The sequence below is a fragment of the Salvelinus alpinus genome, chromosome 4 (assembly GCF_045679555.1).
Source record: "Salvelinus alpinus chromosome 4, SLU_Salpinus.1, whole genome shotgun sequence".
Taxonomy (NCBI): domain Eukaryota; kingdom Metazoa; phylum Chordata; class Actinopteri; order Salmoniformes; family Salmonidae; genus Salvelinus; species Salvelinus alpinus.
This window is the reverse complement of record NC_092089.1, coordinates 66,266,400-66,289,603: the sequence shown is the minus strand read 5'-3', so window position 1 is coordinate 66,289,603 and position 23,204 is coordinate 66,266,400. Positions and strand designations below refer to the sequence as shown.

General features: G+C 43.5%; 1 protein-coding gene across 2 annotated transcripts; it reads left to right on the top strand.

Moving 5' to 3' along the window:
• The first annotated feature begins 694 nt into the window (after positions 1–694).
• Positions 695–22,318, top strand: LOC139574184 (F-box and WD repeat domain-containing 11-A-like). 2 transcript variants are annotated; one of them, XM_071398520.1, is made up of 14 exons: positions 763–907; positions 3,079–3,183; positions 4,743–4,814; positions 4,986–5,208; positions 8,149–8,335; positions 8,446–8,536; positions 9,063–9,200; positions 9,601–9,719; positions 12,651–12,900; positions 13,067–13,185; positions 20,685–20,795; positions 20,881–20,959; positions 21,045–21,209; positions 21,281–22,318. In XM_071398520.1, exons 1-13 carry the CDS (start codon positions 869–871, stop codon positions 21,204–21,206), a joined length of 1,695 nt encoding a protein of 564 aa, XP_071254621.1. In that variant the 5' UTR covers positions 763–868; the 3' UTR covers positions 21,207–21,209; positions 21,281–22,318. The 2 variants fall into 2 exon arrangements, with proteins under 2 accessions (XP_071254622.1, XP_071254621.1); XM_071398521.1 differs by lacking the exon at positions 3,079–3,183 and having other exon boundaries at positions 695–907.
• The last annotated feature ends 886 nt before the right edge of the window (positions 22,319–23,204 follow it).

Here is a 23,204-nt window from a genome sequence, read left to right as displayed (position 1 = left end):
TAATCAATGAGGACCTTAGAGGTAGATTCACTGGTCAGGTTTTTAAAGACTCAAATCAATTGCTATCAAAAAGGTAAGGAGAATGTGTAATTCGGGAGAAACACATTCTACACCATTTGTCACAAATACATTTGCCCACACATTGCTCATTTAATAGTTTTTATTTGAATCATTATTTAACTAGGCAAGTCGGTTAAGCACAAATTCTTATTTATGATGGCCAAACCCGGACGAGGCTAAGGGACTCCCAATCACGTTGGAATCGAACCAGGGTGTCTAGTGACGCACCAAGCACTGAGGTTCAGTGCCTTAGACCGCTGCGCCACTCATGAGCCCATCTTGGCCTAAAGATCCCTGTTCGAAGAGATGCATCCCTTGATGTCATTTTAGCCGTTCTATATCCACTTGTCAGTTCAAATTATCTGGTGCTTGTATACTAGTGTCTACATTAATTTACAGTGTTATATTAGAAGTACTGCAAAATAGGTTTTGCTTGCTTGCTCGTCATATTCCTTTATGTACTATGTTAACATATGACTCGAGTCATCTCTGAGACTCATAGAAAGCATATTTTGTATCGTTCTAAAAGTGATGAGTGGTATAGTTTTGATGTGTTTCTCCGAATGGCAGCATCTTCAAACATTTGGCCTTCTGTTAGGGGAATGCCTTGATAGCACGACAAGCCAATCAATGTGGGGCAAGCCAGTTAAGGCACGCCTCTAGCAGAGCTTGGCCAGTCAAGAGTGTCGGATTCACGAGGGGCCCTGCCAAGCTGGCTGAGCGAAGTGAATGACGTCTCTGCATTTGCAGCCCCCGACGCAGTGTTTGGTTTCCATTTTCACAGCCGAGTTTCGGGGTGACCAACAACATGGAGCCAGAGATTGAGGACAAAACGTTGGAATTAATGGTAAGCTTTGGTGACATTGACCCCCTAGGTCGCTATTGGGAACGAAAAGGAGCCATAGAGGCTTGAATCGAAGGCCGAACATGGTACCAACCCGAACCGACGGTCGGGAGAGTTGGAGGAAAAAGGAAGGGGAACTAGAAAAAGAGGGAGGGCCTGAAACATTGATATTTTTCTTTGAGGGTCCTGGTGCAGCGACTGACTAGGTCGTCGAAACCTATTAGTAAATGTGACAGGATAGTCCATGATTTTTGCAATGGCCAAATTGAATCCGTAACCTCATGTAAAATAGTCGAATGGTTTCTGCAAGGCGTCCGCTGAATAAAGTCACGGATTTCGGTGTAGCTTTTGGCTGCGGTGACGCTGCGCCACTCGGCCCTGTGTGTCACAGCTAGTTAGCTAACTAGCCTGCTAACTTTGGACACAACGTACCTGGCTCGTTAGCTGGATAACTACAGAAATACATATTCAAGTCTGATAAATACAATTAAATGTTGCCCACACCCTTCCATGTGAATTTCTGAATGTTCTTCTGGTGTGCGTGTTCATGTTTATAAAGCTGCGTAGAAGGAAGTGCACAAAATTAACTCGCGAGGGGTATTTTCATTGCTAACGAGTTATTAGTTAGTTAAGCAACAAATAGTTGGGCACCGTGACATTGTGATGCATAAATAATTGTAATTTACTTGATTTGGACAGCTGACATTTGTAACAAACTGTTGTACTTGGTTTTTCCATCTTTTCATTCTTCAGTTTACCAAGGTAACGTTAGTTAGCTCGCAGACTTATAGGTAACGTTAGCTAGATTGGACTAGCCACCTGACCAGTCCTAAAGCCAATGTATCAGATTTTGGGGTGATGGCTAGCTGTTTGCCCAGAGTTCTACCTTGCACGTTTTAACGTTACTACTTGTTGGTCCGATGTCGTCTATCAAAAAGGACATCTGCCTGTCAAGACTGTCAATTGGCTAACATTAGAATAATATTTCAGTGTTGGTAACTAGTAGCAGGAAACAGATCTCTACAGTAAGCCTGATAATTACAATAAAATGGTTTGTTAAAAAAGGAACCGATTTGGTTTCAGCCAGCACAACAATCCTCAGCCGCCACTGTTTGTTTTGGCAAAGTTAAATTCCACATAACCAGACTCGCTCCTCACACCGCAGCAATGATGCCATTATTTTCACACTGAATCCGAAATCTCTAGGTGATTCACCTGTAACTAGCTAATGAGCCTGTCAAGACTTCAATTGAGTTTTCCCTCGTCCTATTAGGTCAGTCATACTCCTCTTTAAACCATTACTAAGCTCAATGGTAAGCCTTATTTGACATTGACTAAACCTATATCAACACAACCACCCTGCAAGTAAACTACATTGATCTTGAGCTAGGATACATGTCATGTTTCTGTTCCAGTTACCCTCTTCCCTTCCCTGTGTACCCTTTCCCCAACCTAGGCTATATTAGACAGTCCCATTAGATAGCCTACTTGGACTGAATTGACAATGTACATATGTTATGTTTGTAATAGATTATTTTATGTGTGTCTGTGTATTTTGACCCTATGTAAATCACTAACCACTTCCATAGTGTGAGGATGGAAGAACAGAGGGCGGGGCATTAGCAAAAATCAAAGGCCTTAAAATTGACGAAGGTGTCCGTTGCGGACTCTTCCCTCCAACTTCTCTTCCTATCCCCACCCACTTCATATATCTAACAATGCTTTTGTGTGTCTGTCTATGCCTTGTGTGTGTAAGTATGTGTTTCTGCGCTCACTGTGCAAATGTGCGTGTAGCTCTAATACTGGTTTTTCCCCTCACTACCCCAACCCACCTTCTCTTCTCATCTTCACGAACACTGGTTTGGTTACACACACCAATCTGTTCTTTACTCTTTCCTATTCTGTTTGGTCATATTTGTCTTCCCTCCACATTTCGCCCATTTCTTCCACTCCTTTTTGTCTATGTATATTCTACCCCCCCCCCCCCCATTTTCATCTTCCTCCTGCTACTCATCTATCCTCTACCTCTTCAACTCCTTTCCTCCCCCCCTCATCTCTCTTGTTCACTCATCTCTTCCTCATTCTCTCTCTTCCCATCCTTTCTCTCCCATCCCTGTCTCATGCCTCTTTTCTCTCCTTTCATTCCTCTTCCTATCTCTCCTTCTCTCACACAGTGCTCTGTGCCTCGCTCTCTCTGGCTGGGCTGCTCCTCGGTGGCAGAGAGTTTGTGTGCACTCAGGTGCCTGCAGAGCATCCCCTCCACCCGGGCACACAACCAGGTTCTGCTACTCTCCTCTTAATTCTGACCTACCTATTGCCCCCCCCCCCAGCCTCTTACCACACCATGAACTGTGTACTGCACCCTCCCCAGGCCCCCTTGCCTTCCCGCCTCTTCCTCCCAAAAATATGCTTCTCTCTCCAGCCCAGCTTACAGGATATCTGACATCTGGCTCAAGTTCATATTTAGCCTTCTAGAAAAGGGTTGATCAATACAGACAAGCACGCCTGAAAGATGCCTCCCTCTTTCCTTGGTAAAAAGTTGTTTTGGTCAAAGCTGAAGTGACACCAAGACCAAACTTCGATCAAAGATAGCATAATAGGCTAACCCGTGAATCACAGGAACAGGATTGTATCAAGCCTGGCCAAACCTAGCTAGGTCTTGTGAAAGTAAAGCTCCAGATAGCTAGACTAAGTCTCTCCCTCCCTACTCTAAAGTTTGGGATTTATATTTTTAAGTTCTGACAAAAGTTCCACAGTTTACTTTACAAGAGTTGTCTAGTTAATCTGAATTAGATGGGCAGAGTTGGGGTCGCTGCTGGCTGGGGTGAAAGGAAGGAGAGGCTACCAGAGCATGTCGCCTGGGGTGCAGTGCTAGGTTGCCTGGAGGTGTGTTGGGCAGGGGATGGTCTAGGAACCTCCGCCCTGCCTGTGTTAGGGGGGGGAAGTGAGGGGCGCCATGGTATGCTCGCTGTCTCTGGCAGCCTGTCCCTAGGCTTGCTCTGTCTGTCTCTGTCTGTTAGTTTGTCTGCTCTGTATGGCACTGCTGCATGAACACTAGTGTCCGCATCAGCCTTGACCCCTGACCTTGTCTGTGTACCCATCTGTTTGTGTACTTGACTTGTTACTATTGGTCTGTCAGTCTCTCCGTTGAAGAGCGACAAATGATCCAGTGCAATATCAGTTTCATTTTTGCAGATCAAATAGTGGAGATATGCTACTGTAGGCCATCTGAGGAAGTCCCTTGTGTTTCTCTTCTACATACGTCCATACACATCTGGACAGGGTTCTCAATAATCTGTGACAGTGTCAGGTGAAGTGTGTGTGGCTGACACAGACATATAACAAGCACGGGCTGTGTGTGTATCTGTTAACGTTTTAAATGGGAGAGGGAGCCCGTCTGGTTCAACCTTTTAACAGTACTCCTCCCAGCATTCTCCCACTGTTTGTGGCTGCATCCCAAATGACACCCTATTCCCTATGCGGTGTTGTGCTTTTGACCCAAAGTAGTACGTAGTTGAGAATAGGGTGCCATTTGAAATGCAAACTGTCTGTGTTGGAGGGCTGTGTACTATCAGATTATGGTTTCATTACTGCAGGGTTTGTCTAGTAGCCATACCCACATACTCCTGTTTAATTTCCTGTCCAGACTGCACATCACAGGGAGAGGAGATAGAGATCACCTTTCTTACATTATTAGCTAGCCGTGTGTGTGTGTGTGTGTGCCATTGTACTCTGCATTCTGCTACCATTTTGCACATTTGTGTTCATTTACCTTTTCTTAACAGACACCAAATGAGCTCTAACCATTCATTCCCCGTGTTCTTGTCTCTTCATACAGAACACATCAGTCATGGAGTCTCAGAACCACGTAGACGACCTCTCGCCAAAGAAGACCACAGTTCTCACCAAGGTGTGTGTAGGTGGATTATGAGGGTGTGGAATCTGTGTAATATATCTGAGGGATATTACATCGTAAAATGTGTCAATTGTCCTTGGAAAAGGCACTTAAGTTATGGCAATTTCAGTGGGAATGGAACCCGTAGTGCCGTGTGTGTGTATAACTCTGTCCTCTCCCTCTCAGCTTAGTAACGGTCCTGTGATGACGGGCTCTCGTAAGCGCCCGTCGGAGGGGGGCAACGACAAGGAGAAGGCGCACTGCATCGCCCTGTTTGACCAGTGGTCCGAGACTGACCAAGTGGAGTTTGTAGAACACCTCATCTCCCGAATGTGCCACTACCAACACGGCCACATCAACACCTACCTCAAACCCATGCTCCAACGAGACTTCATCACAGCACTGCCAGGTAACACACACACCTAGGGTTGTTGAGGTGAACGTAACACCGCCACGCCGGCGGTCACAAGTCATGAAGGCAGTCAAATTCCACGTGACTGTTTAGTCACGGTAATTTGTCTTCAAGTTCTGATGCCTGCTCATGGTCATTGGGTAGCCTACCAAACTTGCTAACTGCCTGGCACTCTATTGTCCCTCTAATCATTCTGACATCAATGCAAATGTTATTGAAAATCTAATCAAACACTTCATGAGAGCCAATGAGCTCATGTTGTGCAACATTTCAATAAGCAATGCAATTGCATGAGAAAACAGAGTGATGGCCTCTACTAAAAAGCTGTGGTTCAGCTTTCTATAGGCAGGCCTACTATATTTATTCCTGAACTTTACTAATATTAAGCACATTGCTTATATTTACAACCGGAGTGTAGCCTACCTGGCTGGCATGAAAATAAACCACGGGGAAAAGCGTCCTCCATTCGCTATTTAAGTGCATAGATGATATGTATTTATTTCCCGCTGCCCCTGTTTCGATACAGGTGGGTGATAATGGTCCATTCTAAGTGAAAACAAATTTCACACATACAGTGCCAGTCATAATTTTGGACACCTACTCATGCAAGGGTTTTTCTTTATATTTACTGTTTTCTACATTGTAGAATAGTTAACAAATCTAAATATATTTTAGATTCTTCGAGTTAGCCACCCTTTGCCTTGATGACAGCTTTGCACACTCTTGGCGTTCTCTCAACCAGCTTCACCTGGAATGCTTTTCCAATAGTCTTGAAGGAGTTCCCACATACAGTTGAAGTCGGAAGTTTACATACACTTAAGTTGGAGTCATTAAAACTTGTTTTTCAACCACTCTACAAATTTCTTGTTAACAAACTATCGTTTTGGCAAGTCGGTTAAGAGCCTAACTGGCATATATAAGTAGCGCATGAGTTTCACTTTTGGGGAAGATAATTTTCACCATTAAAAATGCACCTTTTATAAAAAGGATTACATGCATAATTGTATTTGCGGTCACTTTTGATAACAGTGTTTTCCCGCTAATGGAACATTCGCTCTTATATTCTACTACCATGTACGCATTGCTGCACTTCTAATGTGAAGAAATAGCCTAATAGTTTATCAACATTTTAAGCTAAACATTCTGATCTGTTGCATCAGGCACATTGAGTAAATACAACCACTATCATATAAAAGAAAAATGTATTTATTTTTTGATCTATCGCATCCCATAACTGTCCCCGACTGTTTGAAATATTTATTTCTCACACAGAATAGAATAGGTTGACTTTTGTACTATGGGGGATAGTTGATTGACATAGGCTAGTGCTTTTGCTGTTCATCTTGTTGGCTGACGATAAGTAAATGTGGACAGTTCTTCCAATATTTTCAATATGCACCTTTGGAATTGGATAAGGACGCGTGCAGACTGTTTTAGGGTGCATTACGGCCACACAAAGGGGATGCCACCATGAAATTGTAGATATTATCAAGTGCTTGTCAAATTGTGAATGAGAGATTATTGAAGTGTGTACAGCCTGATGAAAGACATGAGCTTTGCTTTGTTTTTTCAAGCGACTTTTTTCAAATCATCATTAGTGTCATCATGCAGCCTTACAATGTATTAAAAATCGAAACGTCATGCCCAACGTTTGTTGTATAACTAAATGCAATAACTTAAAATGAAGCATACCTGTTTCTTTACCGTTCGACACAGAATAGCCACCGCATGGGCGCGCTCCCTCAAATCTTTTGGAGAAAATATACTTTCTATTTCATCCAGCTTTGTTCAATTGTACTCGTCATAAAATAATGACATGGAATTGTAAGCAAATCTTGTCTGCCAAATGAACTAGTGTAGCCCACAGCCATTTGGCATTGCCACATCAGGACCTAACATAAGGACAACTCAGAGTATGCTATTCTGTTCTTCTGTAATAGACTACATTTTCTTCATATCATGCTTTAGACCCGTCTAAAATAAATAATGGATTCATTGTGAAGGTGTAGGCTATATTACATGGTTTTGTGAGACTTAAAAAAAAAATGTAGATGTTTCAAAGGTCTGCATCAGTGGCTTGGAGGCTGTGTGGAAGCCAGGAGATGCTAAATGTGTTAATGTTAAATAACGGTCAATTACCGTGAGACCGACCAGTTATTTGCTTGACAATCACCGGCTGACAATTTCGTGACTGCCACAACCATACACACCCTTTAGCTTCTTTTCCGGACACGCTTTCTCACCCACGCGTACACACGTTCACAACTTCTTTTGGATGCTTCCGCTGGAGTCCAGCACAGGAATGCATTTTAAGTCTGAGCCCAACGAATGCCCGTGACGTTCAGACCCTACCCAGGGCCGATTTGCTTCTGCCTAATTTAAGGCCCAGCCCGGTCCCAACCCAAAATTAGAAATAACTTCCCTCAATTCGCTTCTGGTCTCTGTCTGTTCTCCCCCTCCCTTCACTGTTGCATGCACATCCTGTCTGAGTATCCATAGCAACGGCTCCGCCTTGGGCTGCTCAATGACGAGACGTGAGAGAGCAGTTAGCCGCTAGCTAACTACTTTTCGTCACTTTGATCTCCGGGAACGTTATTATTTCCTGTGACAAAATCTCTCCTGTCGACGCGGACAATATTTCGGTCTAATGTTTGACGAGGTTAAAGCACTTCTGGCACCATGTTAGGCAGGTATGACTGTAGGCTACTGCACAGCAGATGACGAGCGAACGGCTCAACTTCAAAATGTTACTGATGGCAGAGCCCAGCCCGTAACCTAGAAATTGACCCAAAAAAACGGAGCTGCTCGGCCCCTAAGCTGGTGTCTAGTGTTAGGTAGCAGAGCTCCATCTTCCACACACTTTTGCACTCCTTCACACACCATGCTCACACACCCAACAAACAGTTACACCCCATCTCTCTCGCTTCCTCTCTCTAGCCCAGGGTCTGGACCACATAGCAGAGAACATCCTGTCGTTCCTGGACGCGCAGTCTCTGTGCTCCGCGGAGCTGGTGTGTAAGGAGTGGCAGAGGGTGATCTCTGAGGGCATGCTCTGGAAGAAACTCATAGAACGCATGGTCCGCACAGACCCCCTCTGGAAAGGCCTGTCCGAGAGGCACCAGTGGTGAGCATGAACACGAACGCTCGTCGAGCTACTGGAGACGGAGACACACGGAATAGGGAAGTTCTGAAGATTGATTTCTCATTGGCTTATTGTTCTGTCCATCATCTCAGGGAGAAGTATCTGTTCAAGAACCGAACGACAGAGGTCCCGCCCAACTCCTACTACCACTCCCTGTACCCCAAGATCATCCAGGACATAGAGGTTAGACTGTAGTTCTGTCCACAAAAAAACCTTGTTCAGGCGGTGGCTATGTCTCAAATGGCTCCCTATTTAGTGCACTACTTTTGACCAGGGCTCTGGTGACCTTATGTAGGGAATAGGGTGCCATTTGGGGAGGATGCGTTCTGTGTCTATAGACCGTGGGCGTGATTTAAAAACAATCAATAAGGTTGATTAATACTTTAGATGAAGGGATCTATTTTGGTCTCACCCATCGTTGCTCTTTTTCCCCATCCGATGTGTTTTTCCTCCCTCATATATCCACTCTTTTCTCTCTTTTCTTCTATCCCCCTATTGTCTGTGTGTTTCCTCTTGAGATCTCTCTCTCCTTCCCACTACCTGACAACGCCCTCTCTGCTCTCCTCACCTCTACCCCCTCTCTGCTCCCCTCTCTCCTCACCTCTACCCCCTCTCTGCTCTCCTCACCTCTACCCCCTCTCTGCTCCCCTCTCTCCCCTCTCTGCTCTCCTCACCTCTACCCCCTCTCTGCTCTCCTGTGTGTGTATAGACTATCGAGGCTAACTGGCGGTGTGGCAGACACAACCTGCAGAGGATCCAGTGTCGGTCAGAGAACAGTAAAGGAGTCTACTGCCTCCAGTACGACGACGATAAAATCATCAGCGGCCTGAGAGACAACTCCATAAAGGTGCGTGAGTGTACTTGTGTTTTTGGACGGGTCGAAATGGATTAATCATGTTATTGCAGACTATGCCTTTGATGTGAAACAACAGCTGTCTGTATCTCAAAGGAAAGACATGAATTAAAGGATGAAATGAGTCATTTGCCCACCCTCTGTGTGTTCCACTCATCTGTCTGGCCTGGAGAATGAGGGGGAGGAGGGAGGAAAGGGCTAGCCTGTCCATCTCCAGTGCTCTAGTACACAGGGATCCCTCCACACTGCATGGAAATGGGGCATGAACAATACTGAGACCAGCTTACCCTGACCCACATCTGCTCCTGCTCGCTTTCTCTCCCTTCCTCGTGCTAACTCATCTTTCTTTTTCTACTCTCTCTCCTGCCATCTCCTCCTCCCTCTATCTGTGTAGATCTGGGACAAGCAGTCTCTGGAGTGTCTGAAGATCCTGACAGGTCATACAGGGTCAGTGTTGTGTCTGCAGTATGATGAGAGAGTCATAGTCACTGGTTCCTCCGACTCCACTGTCAGGTATGACACAGTGATTTTATATATATACAGACACACACACACGCACAGGCTTTGTCCAAATGCAACCCTATATCCCATGCAGTGCACTAGTTTTCACCAGGACCGATGGGGCTCTGGTCCAAAAGTAGTACACTACCATATATGGAATAGGGTGCCGTTTGGGGGGACAACCTTACACTGCCATCTATGTCGGTATATTACCGACTGCTTTAGCCACCCGGTATGTCACAGTGTAAAACCCACAGTGTCCAAATGCAACCCTGCAGTGCCTTTGGAAAGTATTCAGACCCCTTGACTTTTCCCACATTTTGTTACGTTACATCCTTATTCTAAAATTGCTGAAACCGTTTTTTCCCCCCCATCAATCTACACACAATATCCCATAATGACAAAGCAAAACAGGTTTTTAGAATACATAAGTATTACACTATGACATCCTGGCATTTAAAACACACTACGTTTATTTTCCTCCAATTTCACATACTATAAAACATTATATCTTCACATATGCTAAATGTCTACTATTTAGAACACATTATGGGTATTTGCACACGGCCAGTCTGTGATATCTTGTTTTACTGGGTTTATGGGGCATTGTAGGATGTTTGTGTCAGGTAGTTAGTGCATTTGGAAAGTATTCAGACCCCTTGACTTTTTCCACATTTTGTTATGTTACAGCCTTATTCTAAAATTGCTGAAACAGTTTTTTCCCCTCATCAATCTACACACAATATCCCATAATGACAAAGCAAAACAGGTTTTTAGAATACATAAGTATTCAGACCCTTTACTCATTACTTTGTTGAAGCAGCTTTGGCATCGATTACAGCAAAGAGTCTTCTTCGGTATGACGCTACCAGCTTAGCACACCTGTATTTGGGGAGTTTCTCCCATTCTTCTCTGCAGATCCTCTCAAGCTCTGTCAGGTTGGATGGGGAGCGTCGCTGCACAGCTATTTTCAGGTCTCCAGAGATGTTCGCTCGGGTTCAAGTCCGGGCTCTGACTGGGCCACTCATGGACATTCAGAGACTTGTAGAAGCCACTCCTGTGTTGTCTTGGCTGTGTGCTTAGGGTCGTTGTCCTGTTGGAAGGTGAACCTTCACCCCAGTCTGAGGTCCTGAGCACTCTGGAGCAGGTTTTCATCAAGGATTTCGCTGTACTTTTCTCTGATAATCTTTGTCTGATTGGTGGAGTGCTGCAGAGATGTTTGTCTTTCTGGAAGATTCCCCGATCTCCACAGAGGAACTCTGACGCTCTGTCAGTGACAATCGGGTTCTTGGTCACCTCCCTGACCAAGGCCCTTCTTCCCAGATTGCTCAGTTTGGCCAAGCGGCCAGATCTAGGAGGAGTCTTGGTGGTTCCAAACTTCTTCCATTGACGAATGATGGAGGCCACTGTGTTTTTGGGGCCCTTCAATGCTGCAGAAATGTTTTGGTACCCTTCCCGAGATCTGTGCCTTGATACAATCCTGTCTCGCAGCCCTACGGACAATTCCTTTGACCTCATTGCTTGGTTTTTGCTCTGACCTGTCTACTTATATAGACCGGTTTGTGCCTTTCCAAATCATGTCCAATCAATTGAATTTACCACAGGTGGGCTCCAATCAAGTTGTAGAAACATCTCAAGGATGATCAATGGAAACAGGATGCACCTGAGCTCAATTTTGATTTTCATAGCAAAGGATCTGAATACTTAAGTAAATAAGCAATTTTTTTTGTTGTTGTTGATACATTTGCAACAATGTCTTAACTTGTTTTCACTGTCAATTATGGAGTATTGTGTGTAAATTGCTGAGGATTTATTTGTATTTCATTCATTTTAGAATAAGGCTGTAACGGAACAAAATGTGGAAAAAGTATATGATAGAAATACATCTAGAATGGACATTGTCGTCCTAGAAACGTGACTAAAAAGTTGTCTTGGTCAGGATAGCCAACCATCTCCACATCTGTCTTGGATTCGCCCAATACACTCCACAGCCATTGGATCACTGTCACTTCTGACTGTCACACCAGCCAACCCTCCGAGCAGCCAAACATAGAGCCTTCTCTCTCTGCTTTGATCTGTCTGTGGTCTATCTATATATGAAACCATCCTGCCCTGTCTGCTCATTTATTTATAGCTAGTTGAGGAGTGCTAAACTGTTGCCCAGCCATCTCTTTGATGCAGGAGCTATATCATTTGTGAATGCCAGTCTCTCTCTACCACTCTTGTGGAAATAATCAGTACTTCACTCTATCTTCTGTAGCTACACACAGAAGCTACACACACACTCTAGTACACAGGGAAGAGATTGATATTTAAATTAAATCGTCACCATTTCTCACCTTCCAATATAAGGCTAGCTGTTAGATTTCCTATCTGTAAGAGAGTTGTGATAGTCAATATAGTTAGTTAACATTTTCAATGTCACACAATGTCCAAACCTGAGGCGAGAGAGAGAGAGAGAGAGTGTGTGTGTGTGTGCGCCAGCCCATGCCAGTCTAGGCTGCACACAGAAGCTCAACCTTCACACACTCATTACTTCACACTCTCCCTGGGAGGTATCCAAGGAAAATGTGACTTCACTTCCTTAGCGACGGCTTGACGGGCACTTGTTTGTGGCTTTGAGTCTCAGCTTTTCCAGTGTGTGTTCTGAGTTTGTGTGTATGTTTGATCCCCCCCCCCCCTGTCGTACAGTGGAACTCAATAAAAACGCTCTTAACGGCTGGTCCCTAGTGTGGGGTGTGTTGACTGGGACGGCGCAGTGTCCAGCCTTGGCCGCGTCGGTCTGTTTAGCAGAGCTTTCATTAATCAGTCTCATTCTTTCTTTTTTATAATGTTCCCCCCCCCCCTTTTTTTCTCGTTCTCCTCCTCCCTCCCTTCTCCTCTTTTTTTCGTATCTCCCTCCACCCTCCCCTTCTCCTCTGTCCGTCTCCCTCGCTCACCCAGGGTGTGGGACGTGACGTCGGGTGAGGTATTGAACACCCTGATCCATCACAACGAGGCGGTGCTCCACCTGCGCTTCTGCAACGGTCTGATGGTGACGTGTTCCAAGGACCGTTCCATAGCTGTGTGGGACATGGCCTCGCCCACCGACATCAGCCTCCGGCGGGTCCTCGTGGGTCACCGCGCCGCCGTCAACGTGGTCGATTTTGACGACAAATACATTGTGTCGGCGTCGGGGGACCGCACCATCAAGGTGAGAGGTGTGTGTGTGTGGATCATGAGATATAAAATGTGGGGCTAGTGTGTTAGCGTGTATGTGGGTGCACTTGGGTATATCTTGTCTCTACAAGATTTGATATTGGAGTCGTTGCCTGTGAATATTGATGTCTGTCCCCCTTTCTCTCTGCTGCCCCCTGTAGGTGTGGAGCACCAGTACGTGTGAGTTTGTGCGCACGCTAAACGGACACAAGCGAGGCATCGCCTGCCTGCAGTACAGAGACAGACTGGTGGTCAGTGGCTCCTCAGACAACACCATACGGTAGGAGACTGTCCCTGTCCTAAATCTGTCCTGTCTACTACAGTACTAATCATCCTACATCCTATTTCTAACATAATGTTCAGAAATGACGTATGCAGTAAGCAATAAATATCTACGTACTAGACTCACCCATACTGATAATGCGTTAGCTAATGCACAATGGCGACGTTTCCCATCGTTTGTTCATTATTTGATTATCAGCTGTTGTCAATCACACATGGGTCTGAAAAGGTGATTTTCTTAATAGCATGCGGTGAATCCGTACTAGATGAAAAGTGGAAACGAGTATGACATCCTGGCATTTAAAACACACAACGTTTCTTTTCCTCCAATTTCTCTTACTATAAAACGTTATATTTTCACATATGCTAAATGCCTGCTATTTAGAACACATTATGGGTATTTGCACACGGCCAGTCTGTGATATCTTGTTTCACTGGGTTTATGGTGCATTGTAGGATGTTTGTGTGTCAGGTAGTTAGTGCATTTGGAAGGTATTCAGATCCCTTGACTTTTTCCACCTTTTGTTAATTTACAGCCGTATTCTAAAATTGATTAAATTGTTGTTTTTCCCTTCAATCTACATACACTACTCCTTAATGACAAAGCAAAAATCGGTTTTCAGAAATTTGTGCAGATGTGTTACAATTTAAAAATTAAATATTACATTTACATAAGTGTTCAGACCCTTTACTCAGTACTTTGTTGAAGCCCCTTTCGCAGCGATTACAGCCTTGAGTCTTCTTGGGTATGACGCCACAAGCTTGGCACACCTGTATTTGGGGAGTTTCTCCCATTCTTCTCTGCAGATCCTCTCAAGCTCTGTCAGGTTGGATGGGGAGCGTTGCTGCGCAGTTATTTTCTGGTCTCCAGAGATGTTCGATTGGTTTCAAGTCCGAGCTCTGGCTGGGCCACTCAAAGACATTCAGAGACTTGTCCCAAAGCCTTGGCTTGGCTGTGTGCTCAGGTTCGTTGTCCTGTTGGAAGGTGAACCTTTGCACCAGTCTGAGGTCTTGAGCGCTCTGGAGCAGGTTTTCAGCAACGATCTCTCAGAACTTTGCTCCGTTCATCTTTACCTCAATCCCGACTAGTCTCCTGGTCCCTGCCGCTGAAAAACATACCCACAGCATAATGCTGCCACCACCATGCTTCACCGTAGGGTTGGTGCCAGGTCTTCTCCAGAGGTGACGTTTGTCATTCAGGCCAAAGAGTTCAATATTGGTTTCATCAGACCAGACAATCTTGTTTCTCATGGTCTGAGAGTCATTAGGTGCCTTTTGGCAAACTCCAAGCGGGCTGTCATGTGCCTTTTTACTGAGGAATGGCTTCCGTCTGGCCACTACCATAAAGGCCTGATCGGTGGAGTGCTGCAGAGATGGTTGTCCTTCTGAAAGATATCCCCTGTCTCCACAGAGGAACTCTAGAGCTCTGTCAGTGACCATCGGGTTCTTGGTCACCTCCCTGACCAAGGCCCTTCTCACCTGATTGCTCAGTTTGGCTGGGCGGCTAGCTCGAGGGAGAGCCTTGGTGGTTCCAAACTTCTCCATTTAAAAATGGAGGCCACTTTGTTCTTGTGGACCTTCAATGCTGCAGAAATGTTTGTACCCTTCCCCAGATCTGTGCCTCGACACAATCCTGTCTCAGAGCTCTACGGACAATTAATTGAATCCATTTTAGAATAAGGCTGTAACGTAACAATGTGGAAAAAGGGGAGAGGTCTGAATACTTTCTGAATGCACTGTGGATATAGACACACACACAGTGTACAAAACATTGAGTTGCACCCCCGTTTTGATCTCTGAACAGCCTCAATTCGTAGGGGCATGGACTCTACAAGGTGTCAAAAGCCTTCCACAGGGATGCTGGCCCATGTTGACTCCAATGCTTCCCACAGTTGTCAAGTTGGCTGGGTGTCTTTCGGGTTGTGGACAATTCTTGATACACGTGGGGTGCACAAAAAACCCAGCAGTGTTGCAGTTCTTGACACACACCGGTGCGCCTGGCACCTACTACCATACCCCGTTCAAAGGCACTTAAATCTTTTCTCAATCTATGTCTCAATTGTCTCGAGGCTTAAAAATCATGTAACCTGTCCCTTTCATCTACACTGAGATTGAAGTGGATTTAACAAGTGACATCAATAAGGGATCATAGCTTTCACCTGGATTCAGCAGGTCAGTGTGTCATGGAAAGAGCAGGTGTTCATATACAGTACCAGTCAAAAGTTTGGACACCTACTCATTCCAGGGTTTTTCTTTATTTTTACTATTTTCTACGTCGTAGAATAATAGTGAAGACATCAAAACTATGAAATAACACATGGAATCATGTAGTAACTAAAGAAAGTGCTTAACCTCTTGAGAATACTGGAGGTAATATTTTCGCTTTAGCATAATTTGCTCTACAGATTAAACTGCCTCTTATTCAATCATTGCTCTTACTATATGCATATGAATCATACCATTGGAAAGAAGACAATCTCTAGTTTCTAAATCCGTTTCAATTTTGTCTCTGAGTGATACAGAAGTCATTCAACAGCACTTTCCATGACCAAGAACATAAAATCAAGATGTGTTATGCTGGCTTCAAAGCTCTGCCTATATATGGTCGTGCCCCCTATGACCAGAAACACACCTCGTTCTCCTTCCTCTGGTTGTCAAGATGACGTCAGAGGAGAAATTCTTTGTTTATCTGGGACTGACGTGAAATAGGACCCAATTCTTTGGCGTGACCGACAACTTCCGGTTTACTGAATCGCTCGAATTTGAGCTGCGTTGGTGTACTGTTTTGCTGGCGTTATGTATGCAAACTATCTCCGTGTCGAATTTTGTTTGATACATGTGACCATATCATCGTAATGTATGTTTTTTCAATATAGTTTAATCAGATTATTTGAATTTTTCCGGGAGTTTTTCGGTGTACCGTTGTCGGATTGTATTTACGTTTGAGAAATTCGTGCCACTCGGCCGGTACCTGTGCTAAATGCAGTGGGAAAAGAACATTTCTGAACGGAACCAACGACTCATCTTGACAAAGGACACTTTGATCAACATTCTGATGAAAGATCAGCCATAGTAAGACCCAATTTACGATTTTATATCATATCTGTTGTGCATGTGAACTGGACGTGGGCGCCTAGCCGAATCTGCCTGGTAAAAATATCGTGTCCTCCGCTAACGTGGTTAGCTAATAGATTTACATATTCTGTCTTCCCTGTAAAACATTTTAAAAATCTGAAATGGTGGCTTTATTCACAAGACCTGTATCTTTCATCTGGTGTCTTGGACTTGTGATTTAATGATATTTAGATGCTACAAGTTACTTGTGACGCTATGCTATCTGTGCTAATCAGTGGGGTGAGTTGGGGGGTGCTACCGGATCAGGGTTGCTGACTCGTGAGAAGTTAACAAATCCAAAATATATATGATATTCTTCAAAGTAGCCACCCATGCCTTGATGACAGTTTTGCACACACTTGGCATTCTCTCAACCAGCTTCATGAGGTAGTTACGTGGAATACATTTAAATGAACAGGTGGGATTTTTGAACAACAACCTCATCTTTGTAGCCCACACATACACTTATCTGTTTGAGCAGTGAATTTCAACCACAATGACCAGGGAGATTTTCCAATGCCTCGCAGAGAAGGCAACCTATTGGTATATGGGTACAAATAAAAAAGACATTTTGGATGGTGTATCAATACACCCAGTCACTACCAAGATACTGGTGTTCTTCCTAACTCAGTTGCCGGAGAGGAAGGAAACCGCTCAGTGATTTCACCATGAGGCCAATGGTAGGGCTGTGACAGTAATTGAATAACTGTAACTGACGGTTATGAATGAAGACCACCATGAAAATAAAATGACCGTCAAAACCGTTTTTTAATAAGCCTACATCAATTTTCGGATTTACTTTATTTTCATGTAGATAACACCGCCCTTAGGTGAAGTTTTACCAACGATTATAAGCAATTGTTTTGGGGTTAGTCTGTCAAATTTTCTAGATCGTTTTCCTCTTTTCTTTGATGCTCGAGCAGGTAATCCCTAGATGTGGGAGGGGGGAGGGGGGGTGGGGTGTAGAGCGTTATGGGACTACAGTTAAAAAAAAAAAGAAAAAAAGATGTGGACTTTGTTTTCATTGCTTGCTAGTAAATGAATAAATCTGTCTTGTAAAAAAGTTTGGATGTGTCTGACTATTCATTAATTATTCAACAGCAGTTGACAAATTTGTTCTGACTGAGGGCTGTAATGCACTGTTATGTCAAATGGACAATGCACCAATCCTCCAACCTGGAGTGGTATAATTTTATACAGAATCTTTTCTTCATTTATATACTAATCAACGCTGATCATCCCAGGTCCTGGCCAACATTCTGCCCTAGGCGAGACAAAAACGAATTGCCGCCCTCCTAATTTTTATGAATGCCCATGTGGTAGCCTACAGTTTGTAAAACAGCCAATTTACCGTTAATCCCTGTCATTTCTGCCTGTATTAAATACAGTAATTTGTCATTCTTGGAGTGGAAACATTGTTTATTGTTACACTTGTGAGTAACAAGTCTTACCATTTAGGAGCTCCATGTGAGCATGTGTTTGGTTTCCCTGTTAATACATTTTTTTCTTGAACTTTTATTTAACTAGGCAGGTCAGTTAAGAACAAATTCTTATATACAATGACTGCGTACCAGGGAACAGTGGGTTAACTGCCTTGTTCAGGGGCAGAATGACACATTTTTACCCTGTCAGCTCGGGGATTTAATCCAGCAACCTTTTTGGTTACTGGTCCAACGCTGTAACCACTAGGCTACCTGCCGCCCCTGATGTTGATGGAGAGCATGTGCCTGAGCACGCATAGAAGTACCTGGCCTGCTTCTCGCAAATGTCAAATGTAGTGTCGTGCCCAGCTGTGCTTCTCAGAATGTTTTGTTGTATGCATGTTACTAACAGTATTTAAAAAATCTTTCTAACACTCCTACCCCTCCATAATCAGCGTTGCTGATTTTAAATAGGCTATGGACATGTTTCTATTTTGATGATTGATTGTCAACTTCATAATTGAGAAGGTTTCCTAAAGTAGCTTGTCTGGACTCCGTCTCTTTAACAATCAAAACGTCCCTGTCATGAATTAATCTTGTAAAAGGCCTATTTTCAGTAGCTTAGTCTACATTATTTCTCTCATTAAGGCGTCTTCTCTTTGAAGAACATATGCCACTGCCATCAAATGACCGCAGCAGCAGGGTTTGTGACATTATGGTACTATTTCGGGGAAAGTGGGGAAAACCCATCAGACTTCGTTTGAATGGTTTTGTGCATCGAAGTAGGATCTATTTTTATTTATTTATTTATATATATATTTTTTCATGCAGTAGAGGACAAGGTAGGCATATCTTTATTTTGACTCTTCGTGTTGTCAATACTAAAATGCTACAGATCCCGCTCCAACCTGGCCTTTCTTAATTTGTTGATTTTAATATTTATAACACAGGTGGCTGCTGGCACCTTAACTGGGGAGGACTGGCTCATGGTAATGGCTGTAACGGAAACCATATGTTTAATGAGTACGATACCATGTTTGATACCATTCTAGACATTATTATGACCTGTCCTCCCCTCAGCAGCCTTCTGTAATTTTAATTTTAATCATTAATAACCTGAATAGTAATTAAATGCCATGATGATAATGAAGTGTTTCAAATAGGTTTTATTTGGACACATATCCATGTAAACAGAGTTGTGACCTCCCCCTGAACTGTTATGACGGTGTACATGGGCCTGGCCAATTACCGTAACCTCAAATTCCAAGACTGTCACAGCCTTAGCCACTGTTGACTTTAATAAAATAAAAATGTTTAGAGTTTAATGGATATGATAGGGAAAAACGGATGATTCAACTTTTGTAGTTACTTCACAATTCTAACCTAAATGACTGAAAAGCCTGTAGAGAGAAAAAAATATTCCAAAACATGCATCCTGTTTGCGTTAAGGCACTAAAGTAAAACTGCAGAAAATTTGACAAATAAATTAGCTTTATGTCTTGAATACAAAGCGTTCTGTTTGGGACAAATCCTACAGTGTCCTGTGTTGCTCAGTTGGTAGAGCACGGTGCTTGCAACACCAGGGTTGTGGGTTTGATTCCCACTGGGGACCAGAATGGGGGGGGAAATTGCTCTCACTACTGTAAGTCGCTCTGGATAAGAGCATCTGCTAAATGACTAAAATGTACATATCACTGAGTACCACTTCATTTTTTCATGCATGGTTGTGGCTGCATCATGTTATGGGCAGTGGTGTAAAGTAATTAAGTAAAAAAATACTTGATAGTACTACTAAAGTAGTTTTTGGAGGGTATCTGTACTTGACTGTGTTACATTTTTTACAACTTTTAATGTTACGTCACTACATTCCTAAAGAAAATAATGTACTTTCTACTCTCATTTTCCCTGACACCCAAAAGTACTCATTACATCTCAAATGCTTAGCAGGACAAGAAAAGGGTCCAATTCACACACTTCTCGAGAGAACATCCCTGGTCATCCTTACTGCCTCTGATCTGATGGACTCACTGAACACATGCTTTGTTTGTAAATTATGTCTGAGTATTGGAGTGTGCCTCTAGCTATCTTAAAAAATATATATATATGGTGCCGTCTGGTTTTCTTGATATAAGGAATTTGAAATGATTTATACTTCTGATACTTAAGTATATTTAAAACCAAAAACTTTTTAGACTTTTACTCAAGTAGTATTTTACTGGGTGACTCACTTTTACTTGTCATTTTCTATTAAGGTGTCTTTTACTTTTACTCAAGTATGGGTATGCTTGTCATTGGCAAGGACTTTTATAATCAAAAGACACGGAATAGAGCTAAGCACAGGTAAAATCCTAGAGGAAAACCTGGTTCAGTCTGCTTTCACCAGACACACGGAGATGAGTTCACCTTTCAGCTGGACAAAAACCTAAAACACAAAGCCACAAGCTGGAGTTGCTTACCAAGAAGACAGTGAATGTTCCTGAGTTAGTTTTGACTTAAATCTATTAGTACCTGAAAATGGTTGTCTAGCAATGATCAACAACTAATTTGACAGAACTTGAAGCATTTTGATAAGAATAATGAGCAAATGTTTCACAATCCAATCCAGGTGTGGAAAGCTCTTAGCCTTACCCAGAAAGACTCAGCTGTAACCGCTGGCAAAGTGCTTCCACAAAGTATTGATGTGTGGGAATACTTATGTAAATGAGGTTTCTGGTTGAAGCTGTGCTTTCACCTCTCGACTGAGGGGGACCGTACAGGTAATTGTATGTGTGGGGTACAGAGGTAGCCATTCAAAAAATCCTATTAAACACTATTATTGCACACCAGTGAGTCCATGCAGCTCATGTGACTTGTTAAGCACATTTTTACTCCTGAACTTATTTAGGCTTGCCCTAAATAAAGGGTGTGAATACCTTTTTCTGAAGGCACTGTATGTGTGTGTGAACGTGTTGTTTCTTTCCAGGTTATGGGATATTGAGTGTGGAGCGTGTTTGCGAGTGTTGGAAGGTCATGAGGAACTGGTCCGCTGCATTCGCTTTGACAACAAGAGGATTGTCAGTGGTGCCTATGACGGGTGAGTCACACACAGAGTTTATAGATTGTCTTTTTACAATTCACACACACACTGCTGTTCTCTACTGACCTTGTCTCCTCTGCAGTAAAATCAAGGTGTGGGACCTGCAAGCTGCCCTGGACCCACGAGCCCCAGCCAGCACCTTGTGTCTGCGCACACTGGTGGTGAGTATCTTTGTGTGCTTTAATCTTTTAATGCCTGGTCTGTTGTAGACCGTGGCGTTACGTGGTATGTGTGTGTGTTTTTCAGGAGCACTCGGGGCGCGTGTTCCGGCTGCAGTTTGACGAGTTCCAGATCATCAGCAGTTCCCATGACGACACCATCCTCATCTGGGACTTCCTGAACGTGTCGACCAATGGACAGTCAGAGGGCCGGTCCCCCTCACGCACCTACACCTATATCTCCAGATAGCAGGTAACACACACACACACACACGCGTGCGCGCAACTCTGGCTTGGAGTTTCTGACCTGTCTCTGTCCTTCAGGTGGCGCCATCCACTGCAGCGAGTCTTGGAGGAGCTGAGATCTGATTGGCTGATGGAGGGTGTGTTGCAGAGAGGAGCTCAACTCGTCTTCTTCCTCATCCTTCTGTCCATACACCGATTCTGACAAGGACTTAAGTCTCCCACCACACCCCTGAAACACACACACACGCACTGCAACTTTTCCTGCAGTTGAACACACACCCACACATTTCATATTCTATCACTAACTTATGTTCTCCAGTCTACACTAACCCACCAGTCTTTTTTTTTTTTTACATATCTTACACCACACATGACCTAATCACTTACCTTAAGAAGTCCTACCATAAGCTCTAGTTCTTCAGTTCTCACCCCCAACCCTACCTAGACACACGTGCTCGTATGGACGGAGAATGACCGTGGCGCTGCAGTGTGGGAGAGAGACTTTTATCTCGGCTTTGAGTGAGGAAGGATGAGAGATGGAGTTAGTTAATGAATGAAGACTCCACTCCATCTATCCTGGTTCCTACTCTTCTTCTCCCTGGGATGAACACTTGTTCGGAACGCGGAACACATGTGTGTGTGTGAACCTGTAAAATGCGGCATAGACTAATAGAAAGACTGGCTGTATTGCTCTGTCACCATGGAAATGGATGTGCATGTTGAGGTTGCCGGGATACGTTGTCCTGGGCGACACCTATGCTCTTTCCTTTTACGTCTGTTTTACTTTCTGAATGTTTTTTATTGTTTTGTTTTTATATTTTATTTGACAAATCATTTTGTTCTTAGTAAAATTATACTAAGCATTGTAGTTCTCTTTCTGTCTCTTATTCTCATTGTCTTTCTCATTCACTCTTCTCAGTCGTTTCCGCTCACCATCTTTCTCTATCCATCCATGTTCGCTTTAGTTATGAGAGAAGCTGGAACTCTGAATGCAATTTAGCTGTAAACTGAGTGCTCTTGTCAAAATTGTTCTATATTAAAATGATTTTTTTAAAGAAAATGATATTGTGAATAAAGTACTTGACAGTGATTGGGTATTGAGCCAACTAACGTGAATGACTGTATGTGTCTGTTTGTTTATCCCTTGTCATTATTGTGTGTATGGCTGCATTAGTAAGTGTGCCCAGATGCGTGTTAGCGTCTGCGTCCTTGAAGCTGAAATCTGTATTTGTTGAAACTGCCACGTCCGTTTAGGATATTACGACGACAAGGAGGTTACTTATAACAACGAACACTGTTCTTTCCCGACTTACGTCATCGCACGTCCGTTAGAAAAGTAAAGAACGCAGTACATTCTCTCCGGTTTTCTATTTTACCTCAGCATTTTTTGGGAAGGACCCGTAAGTAAGAATTTCACTGTTAGTCTACACCTGTTGTTTACGAAGCATGTGACAAAATGTGATTTTTATGTATTATTTTTTTTACCACATTACCAGCCACTCTACACTGTTTAATCAACAAAACAACAACAAACGTGCTGGGGCGAACAGTGGTGCTGTGTCACGAAATCTGTATTCTAGCTTTAATGACCGTTTCAACATCATTGCAGGTGGGTAAGTATACTTGGGCATCATTAACGTGTCCGTTGTCGTCTAAGGTTTTGCCACCGGGTGGCGCTCTAACCCTACTGTATCACTGAGCCTGATATGGTGAAACACTAGTTCTACCCAAGTAGTTACACTGCTTATATCCCATTACAACTTGTTCTAATACACTACCCACTCGTGTGAATAGAATAACCAACCCTGTAGTAGCAGTATGTCGTTTTCCTTAGCGACAAGTATTTCGTTTTCCTTTTTAAAAGTACTAGAGATGGGAGTACAGCTTTCGTATGAAACCTAAAGTGGCTGTTGTTTTTTTTTTTTTTAGTACCAAGTTGTACTGTAGTTTCAAATGCCAGAGTTAAACTCCAACCTGCAGAGCTTCCATGCATTGCAAATGG